At 45.4% G+C, this 12301-nt stretch overlaps 1 protein-coding gene across 2 annotated transcripts in view; it reads right to left on the bottom strand.

Moving 5' to 3' along the window:
* The window catches only part of LOC133511847 (aryl hydrocarbon receptor-like), an 89991-nt gene that overhangs the window by 17476 nt on the left and 60214 nt on the right, over positions 1-12301 (bottom strand). For both annotated transcript variants that reach the window (XM_061840833.1, XM_061840834.1), the window contains exons 5-9: positions 9218-9326; positions 6989-7116; positions 6704-6906; positions 3668-3777; positions 3430-3571 (exon numbers count right to left, since the gene is read on the bottom strand). In XM_061840833.1, coding sequence (XP_061696817.1) covers positions 3430-3571; positions 3668-3777; positions 6704-6906; positions 6989-7116; positions 9218-9326 — 692 coding nt within the window. The remainder of the gene's footprint in view (positions 1-3429; positions 3572-3667; positions 3778-6703; positions 6907-6988; positions 7117-9217; positions 9327-12301) is intronic.

Here is a 12301-nt window from a genome sequence, read left to right as displayed (position 1 = left end):
TGGAGAAGTGTGAGTTCCATCGGGCATCCGTGTCCTTCCTGGGCTTCGTCCTGGCTGAGGGAGAGATACGGATGGATCCCGGGAAGGTCGACGCGGTGCTGCGGTGGCCTACCCCCACCAACAGGAGGGACATACAGAGGTTTCTGGGATTTCCCAATTTCTATAGGAAATTCATAAGGAACTTCAGCTCCGTGGCCGCTCCTCTGCATTCGCTCACCTCGCCACATACCTCTTCGACTGGTCCGGGACCTGCCAGGAGGCCTTCAGCAGGCTCAAGGCAAGTTTCACTACTGCGCCCGTTCTCATTATTCCGGACCCAGATAACCAGTTTGTGGTGGAGGTGGATGCATCGAATTCAGGAATCGGAGCAGTCTTGTCGCAGAGGAGTCCCAGGGATGGAAGGATCCACCCGTGCGCGTTCCTGTCTAGAAAGTTGACCCCGGCAGAGAGGAACTACGACGTGGGAGATGGGGAACTGCTGGCGGTCAAGAGCGCGTTGGAGGAGTGGCGGCACTGGCTGGAGGGCTCGCAAGTACCGTTCGTTGTCTTCACGGACCATAAGAACCTTGAATACCTGAAGTCGGCGAAGAGGTTGAACGCCCGTCAGGCCAGGTGGGCCCTATTTTTCACCCGCTTCCACTTTAAGGTGTGTTTCCGCCCAGGCTCCAAAAACGGCAAGCCGGATGCACTCTCGCGGATCCACGAGGGAGGGCGCACGGATTCAGACGCCGTTACTATCCTGCCAGCGGGGTGCTTCGTGGCCGGTTTCACCTGGGCGATCGAGTCGCGGGTGAAGGAGGCTCTGGGAGAGACACCGTCACCCGCGGATTGTCCGTCGGGCCGCCTGTTCGTCATCCCATCTCTGCGGGGAGACGTCATCAACTGGGCCCATACCAACAAGACGGTCTGCCACCCGGTATGGCGAAGACACGTTCAGTGGTCGAACAAAGGTTCTGGTGGCCTAACCTCAGCAAGGACGTAAGGGAGTTCGTCAATGCCTGCCCGGTGTGTGCTGCCAATAAGACTTCCCGCCTACGGCCTGTTGGTGAGTTGCAACCCCTGTCCATCCCCTTTCGTCCGTGGTCACACATCGCGCTGGACTTTGTCACCGGCCTGCCGCCTTCTTAAGGGAACACAGTGGTGCTGTCCATAGTGGACCGTTTTTCCAAAATGGTCCACTTCGTGCCGCTTCCGAAGATCCCGTCGGCCAAGCAGACAGCCCAGTTGGCATTAGACGAGGTCGTCCGTTACCACGGCCTACCCCAGGACATCGTTTCGGACAGGGGTCTGCAATTCAGCGCCCGTTTCTGGAAGGAGTTCTGCAACCTCATCGGCGCTTCAGCAAGTCGGACATCGGGTCATCACCCAGAGTCCAACGGCCAGACTGAGAGGATTAACCAGGAATTAGAGACCGGTCTTCGATGTCTGGCATCCAGGGACCAGAGCACGTGGAGCCAGCACATCAAGTGGGTGGAGTATGCCCACAATTCTCTACCCTCCGCTTCAACAGGTATGGCTCCACTCCATGTCGTGCATGGGTATCCTCCGTCCCTGTTTCCTCCACTGGTCACAGAATCCACAGTTCCGTCGGCCCTGGCCGTGGTGCGACGCTGCAAACGGACCTGGGAAGCAGCTCGGAGGACACTGCTGCGCATGAGCAGTGCCTACAAGGCCGCAGCAGACCGCAAGAGGAGGGCCGCACCTGAGCTCAGAGTGGGACAGCGAGTGTGGCTCTCCACCAAAGATCTCCCGCTGCGGACGGAATCCCGCAAACTTGCTCCCAGGTTCGTTGGCCCGTTCCCGGTTTCCAAAGTTATTAACCCGGTCGCCGTCTCGTTGAAACTGCCCAGGTCGATGAGGGTGCACCCGACGTTCCACGTCAGCAGACTTCGCCCGAATCGCACGTCGTCGCTGGCTCCTCCGCTCAAATCCCCCCCGCCCCCCCGCATGGTCGACGGTGGGTTGGTGTACACTGTGCGCCGGTTGCTGTCTTCCCGTCGCAGAGGAAGGGGGGTCCAGTACCTGGTGGACTGGGAGGGATATGGCCCGGAGGAGCGCTCTTGGATCCCCTCCCGCTTCGTCGTGGACCGCTCCCTCATCAGGGACTTTCACGCGGCTCACCCTGATGCTCCTGGGCCGTCCAGAGCCGGCCGTTGAGGGGGGGGTTCTGTCATGCTCCTGGATTCCAGCCAGGGCTGGGCGTGGCCAGCTAATCTGAAGGTGCACACCTGCGCCTCATGACCTTTGATTAAGACCCAGTACATATAGGACCCGGGGGACGACTATTACTCTGCTAGATCGTTGCCTCTCATGCCTCGTTCCCGCACTACCGTACTCCTGACGTCTACCTCCCGTGTACCGACCAACGCCTGTCTCCCGACCTACCCCGTAAGCCTGCCGTTACTGATCTTGCTGCTTGTTTGGACTGACTCCCTGGTAACCGACATTGGAACGAATAAAGGCTTATTCCGCACTGCTTACCTCTCACCTGAGTCGTGCATTTGGGTCCACCCCCGAGTCTCGTCCGTGACAATTTGTGTGTGCAGTAACCTGAATGTCTGTTCGCTGCAGATGTTACGGTGCGAAAGAAGTTACTAAACTCCTGAATATCAGTAAAAGGCGCGATTATTTTCTCCCTGAGGACACTATAGTTTTTAATACATTAACCTTATAATGGTTGTTGTAGTTGCAGCCAGAATCAAAGTAACAGTACAGTATATGAGATTTTGCATTATCGAAAATATTTGTCAATGGAAGTGTAGTCTTGTATACAGTATGCATATACAGTAAATGAATCACACATCTTGTGATCTGATTTTTGATCGGTTATCTTCTGTATTTGGTCCCAAAAGTCCTGCCTGTGTAAAGCCTATTATTTTGTTGTTTACAGTCGGTAATTGTCTACAAATTATGGTTCCAACTAGACCTACGTGACAAGTGTATTGTTTATCCAAATCACTTATTTCGCTGTTTTGCGACTGCTTGTAATGATAGCTTACCAATTAGCATAGCTTAACATGGATCAATGATTTAAAATGCATTGACACAAGACGCCAAGAGAACCTTCGGTTCCCCGGATTGGCAGCTGGGATTCATATTAAAATTGCATAGACCAAGCAGCTGTTCAATGTGGCCCGGCTGGTAATGTTTTCCTCTCAATATGCAGAATAGTCAGAGTCACAGCCATAAAGTGTCAACGTTCAGTGATTTCCGTAACGAAATACAAACGTTCGGTAACATTTGACAGCTCTGCTTCAAGGAATATTACTTAAAATATGACTCTGACTCTAGATATAATTTTGGTTTTATTATGGCATCAGTTCTTTCCATTCTCATTAGTTAAAATATGAAAAAATTGCGAGTAAAACAGCATTCCAGAATGTTGTTTTAGTTAAGAGGAGTATAAATACTGAGGAATGCAACACTCACACCAAAGCTCGCTGATAGGCGATAATGAAGTCAGGTCTTCCTCCTTTGTAGATCAGCTTGGCATTTGATTTGACCCAAACCCAGCTTCCTGACTTACTCAGGAGACGGAAAGTCGTCAGGCCGCTGTCTCCAGTTTTTATCACTGTGAAACGCACGGATACACACACGTACACAGTGTCCTGTAGTTATCAATGGAAGGTGTTGAGTTTTTTTTATTCAAGTTGAGAAATTGACATACTACGCAAGTGATTGTCTGCACAATACATCATGTCAGCGGCGTGGATGAACTGGTAGCCAGAGCCTTTCATGCACAGCTCTGTCTCAGAGTAGCCCAAAATAATCTTCCCCCTACAAAGAAAGACAAGATTACACCATTTCACAGAGGACGTCATGGTCTCTTTTTTTAGTTTACATTATGGTTACTTTTGTTTCATGTTTTCCTGTGTCCCACGTTGTTCATGTCTTGTGCTCATTTAGTCATTGTATCCACCTGTTCTCGTCAAGCATCTACCTTGCATCAAGCAATCAGCTCCTTCCAGTCACTCATGGCTTGTCGAGGGGTTCTTTGTTGTATCGTCAATTTGTTTGTATTTAGTTCCCTGGTTTCTTTCAGTGCTTGCTCGGTCATCCGCTCATTGTATCACAAAGTTCTATCACTAGTTAAGTCTTTTTTCCTGTTTTGGTTGATACAATTGTTTCTTTGTTACTTTGATCATTGGTAGCAGTGGGTAAGTGAAGCTTCATTAAGCACTTAGGCTATCCAAACGACTGTGCCAATGAAGATTCTAAGCTTCAAGGCTTCAATGACAGTGACATCTGGTGGATTGGCACTGTTTCCCCTCGACAGCAAATGAAAGTTCAGAAAAGTCTGTCATCTTATTCAAGTGTTTTCATTCATACCAAATAATAACATTGTCATTCCAATAAAACATGCAGATCCTCTCCCCTATCGTCTAAAACACATTCCAGACAGTCAAAACAATCAAAACTGCTGAAAAGATTGTCGGAACCCACCTACCCACAAATTCATAATCCTCTTGGATTCTCCACATCCTGCACACTTGCTCTTCTTCTCTCAGGTGTCCTATCGAACAATGCCAACTAAAAGTAGGAGATATTCCAAAAGCTCCTTTCCCCTAGCAATGAATTTCTTGAACAGATAACTTACAACTTTCACACATGTATTATAATTACAAACATCCCCCCACCCCCGAAAAGCGCTGTCATCGCGAGATAACTAGTAACCTTTTATTCCTCTGTGACTGTTCCCACAGTCTTTATGTCTGAAACATATTCTCTCTCGACTGACTGTCTGTTGTCATACCAGAGCATCGCTAACAACCGGAGACATTGTCCTTGTGTTTTAACATACTTGGCAAAATACAATTGATTCTGATTCTAGGATTATTCCAAAGAATAAATGAAACTCGATGAGCCAATGACACACACTGAAAGACTATGAGCCAATGAAAAGCTTCAAAACATTTTGAAGGGATGAAGCACAAAGCGAAACAGGGATGACGTCCAAAGCTCAGTGGTCAGTGACACTGGTGTTTTGATACAAGCTCCAACAGCATTTCAAATCACTTCACTTCAACAATAGGGGCACAAGTTCCAAAGCTTTTGTATCATTAACCCGTTAGTAATTATTGGTATCGGGACTTTGTTTAGTTGGGTTTTTCCATGAGACTTGCCTGCCTTTTTTAGATACTTCTGCAATCCTGCCTTGCCTCCCTGCACTTGGGTGCCCTAAGTGTTTACTTGCCTGATAACAACGTGAAACCCTGAATGTGACAGAATGAAGCGAGCACACGGCGTCTCCTTGTACGCTGCCAGTCTGCCTCCCAGTGCCCACAGTCTGCCTACCAAACCTACTATCCTCTAGTATGCAGAATCGTTCTTTCGGCTATTCTTTTCACCGGTTTCCCCCACCTGTCCTATTCACCAACTCCTAACAGTTCTCCTTTGATTTATTTTTTAGATTTTGATTTATCAGATTATGAACATAGCCAAGTTTTAGTTAATGTTCTTCCCGACACTAATACTGGACCCCAATTTGGATTTTTACGGCGCTTCCCCTAGTCAGTTTTTATTACGGTTTTTTTTCTGACCCCTGTGAGTACAATCCTAAATAATTTCTCTCTGACCTTTCCTCGGTCACGCTTCATCCATATAGGACCTACACCTGATGACCAACGGTGGACTCCAAGTAAAGGGAAAATTTCATCCTCCTCTTTTACTGGCCATTTCAAACTGAAACTTTTCACTAGTTTCCAAACCTCGTACCACCCCTCCATAGTCACCTCCGTCCAAACATCCCGCCAAGTCACCTTGTCCCTTTTATATCATGCCTATTGCAATACCTTGTCTCTAACCTCCCGTTTCCTTGTTCACCTTCACGAGTTCCTATGCCCTTTGTCCCTCTTGTTTCCTGTGTTCCCACAACTCTATGGCATCAGGCTCAGGAAGCGGCTGCAAATCCTGTCCCTGCTCCCCAGCAGGCTCCCCTTACTACCCTAGCAGCTGTGGTCCCCAACCAACCATCTTACCTGGGCCCTGCATCGTCGTCGGGTCCAGCATTACGGCTGTCTGCCTGAACGGCCCCGTGAAAACCCTTGTCCTTGGCATCCTGGCCGACCTCGTAAATGACCCAGCCAAGCACCGCACTTCTGGATGGCCATCAGACTGGCCTTGATGGGCAAAGAATTTGAACCTCCCTCCAAGCCCCCTTCCACCCACCCTTTTTTTAAGAGCACTTTGGTTATGACTTTTGGGGAAAGTGTGTGTGTATGTGGGAATCTTATGTCATCATCAGCATTTTCGGTTAGCTTATGTTTTATTTTGTCTCATGAGTTCCTGTGCCTCATTTTGTTTCATATGTTCCGCCCATTTTGTTGTGTCAGTCAATGAAGTCCCTCCAGCCACACCTGTCTTGTCCAGGTGTTCCTCATCTTGTCAATTAGTTAATATTTAGTTGGCTGATTTCTTTTAGTGCTTGTTGGTTCATCGTCAACAGTTTTTTCATGTAGTTACATCAATAGTCAAGTCTTGTTTTCTGTTTTGAGTTCCCTCAACCATTTTTGTTACTTTGATTATAGGTTTTGGGACTTCATTTAGGTTTTTTTTCCAATGTCTCCCCGTTTTTATAAGTAGTCATTTTTTGGTAATTCCTGCACTTCCACCAGACTTCCCCGGCACTTGCATTCTCCCACCTGCACAAACATGACAGAGGAAGCATGAAAAAAAGGTGGAAGATTCGAGCTGTCTGTTTCACCTGTTGTCAACACCCATCGGTGTGAAGTCCAGCTTGTGCTTTGTCTGAAAGAGTAACATTTTGGAGCGGATCTCAACAATGGACGGTGACTGGACAGGTGTGGCGATGGCGAAGAGTGCAAGCTGGGGTTTGCCCTGTGATCCATTGTCCTTGAAGGCGTTTTGGCCATGCAGGTACTTGAGACGTCCCTGGAACTTGAGAGGCTGTCACACAGATGACAGTATGAAATTGTACAATTAAGTGAAGTGAATTTTTTGGGCATATCTATGTGATAATGTTTCTCACTAAAAAGCCAGACGAGTTGTCTAGAAGGCAACGGAGGCGGCACACAAAACTTCTCTCGAGGAAGGAGGAGTTTTCTGGAGGAAGTTGATCAGGATTGTAGAGCTCTGTGCTCATGCATCCCTCCAGGCCTGACAAGACGAGGAGACCACACCAGTAATTTCACAGTACAGAGAGTAAAGCTCAAAATTCTTATACAGTGAAGAAAATAAGTATTTGAACACCCTGCTATATTGCAAGATCTCCAACTTAGAAATCATGGAGGGGTCTGAAATTTTCATTGTAGGTGCATGTCCACTGTGAGAGAGATAATCTGAAAAGAAAAATTCAGAAATCGCAATGTATGATTTTTTTAAAGGATTTATTTGTGTGATACAGGTGCAAATAAGTATTTGAACATCAGAGAAAAACAATTTTAATATCTGATACAGTGGCCTTTGTTTGCAATTACAGAGGTAAAATGCTTCCTGTAGGGATTTTGGCCCACTCCTCCACACAGATCTTCTCTAGATCAGACAGGTTTCTGGGAAATACAGCGTTTCAGCTCCATCCAAAGATTTTCTATTGGGTTTAGGTCTGGAGACTGGCTAGGCAATGCCAGAACCTTGATATGCTTCTTATGGAGCCACTCCTTGGTTTTCCCGGCTGTGTGCTTTGGGACATTGTCATGTTGAAAGACCAAGCTACGACCCATCTTCAATGCTCTGCATGAGGGAAAGAGGTTGTTCCCCAAAATCTCACAATACATGACCGCGGTCATCCTCTCCTTAATAGAGTGCAGTCATCCTGTCCCATGTGCAGAAAAACACCCCCGTCTTCCTCCAAACTCTGTTAGTGAAATTGTGACCAAAAAGTTCAATTTTGGTCTCATCTGAAAAAAAAAACATTTCTCCCATGACTCCCCTGTATCATCCAAATGGTCATTGGCAAACTTAAGATGGCCCTTGACATGTGGTGATTTAAGCAGGGGAACCTTCCGTGCCATGCACGATTTCAAACCATGACGTCTTAGTTTATTGCCAACAGTGACCTTGGAAATGGTGGTCCTAGCTCTTTTCAGGTCATTGCCCAAGTCCTGTCATGTAGTCCTGGGCTGAGACCCCACGAGTTGATATCTTGCATGGGGCTCCACTAAGATTGAGATTGACCGTCATGTTTAGCTTCTTCCATTTTCTCATGATTGCTCAAACAGTGAACTTTTTTTCACCAAGCTGCTTGGCAATTTCTCCGTAGCCGTTTCCAGCCATGTGGAGTTGTACAGTTTTGTCTCTGGTGTCAGCTCTTTGGTCTTAGCCATGTTACAAGTTTGAGTCTTACTGATTGTATGGGGTGGACAGGTGTCTTTATGCAGGTAAAGACCTCACACAGGTGTATCTAATTCAGGATAATACATGGAGTGGAAATGGACTTTTAAAGGCGGACTAACAGGTCTTTGAGGGTCAGAATTCTAGCTTACAGACAGGTGTTTAAATACTTATTTGCAGCTTTACCACACAAATAAATCATAAAAAAAAAATAATTCACTGTGATTTCTGGATTTGTCTTTTTAGATTATCTCTCTCACAGTGGACATGCACCTATGATGAAAATTTCAGACCCCTCCATCATTTCTAAGTGAGAGAATTTGCAATATAGCAGGGTGTTCAAATACTTATTTTCTTCACTGTATTGCTGTATTAGCTCAAAAGGGTGATTCTACAAAATACAAACAAAGGGTCTGAATACTTATGGCCGTGTGATATTTCAGTTTTTCTTTTTTAATGAATCTGCAGATATTTCAACAATTCTGTTTTCTTCCATCAATATGGGGTGCTGTGTGTATGTTAATGAGTAATTTTTTTTTCATGTATGGCTGTAATAAAGAGTGAACAAATTTCAAGGGATCTGAATACTTTCTGTACTCACTGTATGAATTATACTCAACTTTCAAATTCCATCCATTCATTTTCCAAACTACTCAGCAAACTTTGGGCGAAAAGCAGCAGCACCCTGAACTTGTCTACGGTCATTTCCAGGGAACATATCGTCATCATCACTGAGCAGGAATCTATCCCACGCTACCCATAACAAAGTCAGGCATGCGTGCCCTTACCCCATCAGTTACATCGAGATGTATTCCAAAAATTGTTCCTGGAGAACACCACTTAAATTGCATTTTTTTTTTAAACCTAAAATGGCATTGTTGGGCAATATCATGTGCCTGACAATTTTGATGGATCCAAGATCACATACCTTCTCCACACGTGTCAGGTGGGTTTAGAGCAAAGTGGAGGTTCTGTCTGAACGTAGCACGGTCGTCTGTGTGGATGAGCTCGAACACGCTCTGGTGGACCACGTCTGACTGTGAGGGAAGACTATGTCAGTGACAGTCTGCTTGATTCTGTAGTGTGCTAAAAAAAAATTTCAAGAGCAGCAAAATAAATCAGGAATATTTCTCACAACTTCAACGTATCAACAAAAAAAAAAACTGTGATTACAACAATACAAAATTAGAATGGCAAAAGAAATAATGCAATATTAATGACGTATTCTAAAACTACCACATTTTCTGAATGACAAGCCTCTGCTTTTTTCAGACGCCATGAACCCCATGGCCTGTTTTTTGATGCAGTTAAGAACTTAAAAAAGGAATGGGTGAACACACAGAGAGAAGAAGCCTCAGGTGTATCCTCCATGCAGAGCTGAGTGAGCGCTAAAGAAATCACCAGCGAAATGTGTGTTGAAGGTTTTCAAGGTGGACCCTCGTGGTGTTGAAGTTTCATGAGACAACAAGATTTGTCCATCTGGGCGTGGATGACCCTTTGTCAACAATTCCTTCCTGGCTATGAAGAAATAGTTGCACATTCCCAGAAATTCATTGCAACAAAAATAGCTGAGGATTCCATCGGACCAAACGATCTCATAAATGGGGATGAAGTGGCTTTAACATTCGACCTACCTCTAACTCGAACTGTGAATAAGACTGGGGTGGCATCCATTATGGTGAAAACAACTAGCCAGGAAAGAGAGCACACTTCATGTGTGTTTTCAGCTGCACCATTACTGTACAAAAGCTTCCAATAATGGTTATCTTTAAAGGTCCACTGTCATGAAATGCATGATTTTAGTATGTTATTAATAAAAAAAAAAAAAAAGGCAGCCAGAATGGACCCATGTGTTTTTTTTCCACCACAAAACATGATTTTGACTTATATGGCTTTTTATAACTCCCGCCAAGAAAATCCTCTTGAGGGATTTGTTTTTGGGAAGAAGCAGGAAGTGACGTTAACAACAGCAGCGCACTCAGACTGGTTCGTCTGTTTATACTAATTTTACCTGCTAGAAGGTAGCTTGTTGTTCCTTAGTGTTAGCCAAAATGCCGGCTCGTAGTATTGCTGGATATTGTTCGAAGGGGAGAATGGATTTACTCTTCATACTTTTCAAAAAGACCTGTTCTGAAAAATTTATTGCACAGGTGCAAAGGACGAGAGCTTTGTGGGTTCCAAATGACAGATAGGTGTGTATAGGGCTACTAAAAAAAAAAAACAATAGTTGGGGGGTTATGTAATCCTCATAGTGGAACAAAAGATCTGCATACGTAAGTCAGGGATGCTAAATATGTCAATGTGTACATCAGACTGCTTCTGCGCACCAGTGTCTGGGCACCCCACTTTGCGCATCAGCTCCCTTGCCACAGCTAGCCCGCCAGCAATGGCTTGTTCACCGGCAACGGCTTCTGCGTTGGCCCCGATGCGGAGTTGCTTTGGTCGTGTGTGGGAGGAGAAAGGAGCTCTCTCCCACGCCCGGCATGGGTCCTCCTGAATACGCTACATACTGTCGGGGAGTCTCTTGTTAGTTAGAAGTGATCAGCGTATCATCAAAATATGGCTCGAAATGATCGGATAATGTTTGCTTAGGTCATTTCACTCGATTGTGAGATGTTCTCTTCTTCAAAAAGAGCTTCCATGTTCCATAGCAAGTTGTCACTACGTGTTTTCAATGGCAAATGTCCCGGTGTAACATCTGCTGATGACGTTACAGGCAATATGGTGACCACTTGGATGTCGAATGAGACTTCCGCAACTTCGCGGATGGATGACACGCTCCACGCTCATATTTATTTTTCCGTATAGACATTGAATAATGTTATATGCACTGTTCCCTCTCAGGTTCGCACCTGCACAATTGCGGACTCATTGCACACTCTCAGCGCACAAGAAAACCTATCTAGCGCAGTGAACGCACTGCAAATGAATCATTTTGCTGTGCAATTCAGTGAGTGACAGGTGTCCAGCCAGCCACACGCTATGATGAAATTACGCTACGCAGCCACTCGTGTCATTGCATGTGCTCGACTCGTAAACACTCCATAATATAAGCGGTGGTAATGCTAATGCTAACAACCTCATATCATGGCGAAACAAGCGGGCAGTGAATGTGACACGTCGACTCCCCAAACCAAAGTAAAAAAGAACTGCGGTTCCTTTGAGATGGAAAGGCTGTCGGAGTGTGTGCAAATAGAAGAACAAGCGGTGAAACTGGTTGAGATCCTTTCTTTTCAATTGAGAAGCGTCTCCACTGTAAAACATGCAGTGAGGCTAAAGGTGCAAACGAGTTTTCTGATGAAAAAAAAAATGGACGAAATGGAAGCTCGACTACATCAAGCGACACATCCAGCAGAAAAGTCATTTGAATGCCGTTGGAATTATACAAAGACTCAAGATGGGAAAAGGGATAGGTACATTATTGCGGGAGAGCACAAACACGACCTACTAACCAGTGCGCGCTGTTATCCTGAAAATACTGTACTGAATTATCTTATATTCATCACACAATATGCTGAATAAAAACATTGAAACTTTTATCAATAACTGAAAAATCCCCGAGTAAACTTCAGAAATCAAAGTCTTTAGCCCCATAAACTCTCATAGAAAAGCACAAGACCATAAATGACATGCCAACAGGTAGAGCGTCAGTCAATGTGGGATTTTCCACAGCTTTATATAGGAGCACAATTTTTCAAAACTGTGATAGAGGACAGCTATAAAGGCCTAATTTTAAGCCATATAAATACAGCTTGTATAAAAGCACCGAGCCCACGGGAAGAGCCCACTCCTACAGCTAATTAATATGCATAATAGAATTATTTCTAAGGCTAAAACAACTGTCACCACAAATGGGTTCACAACACAAAGTTTCACTTAACATAGAGTACTATTTTGTAAGAAAAAAAAAATTGTACATGTTGATCGTTCCTACTACGGTCACCTGACCATGGTCGGGAGATGTCTTCTACGTGGGTGATGTTGTCCTCCTTGGCGTGAACAACCTGTCGTT

This window comes from Syngnathoides biaculeatus, chromosome 14 (assembly GCF_019802595.1).
Source record: "Syngnathoides biaculeatus isolate LvHL_M chromosome 14, ASM1980259v1, whole genome shotgun sequence".
NCBI lineage: Eukaryota > Metazoa > Chordata > Actinopteri > Syngnathiformes > Syngnathidae > Syngnathoides > Syngnathoides biaculeatus.
Note: the sequence above shows the minus strand (reverse complement) of the source record. Positions and strands in the feature narration are given on the sequence as shown.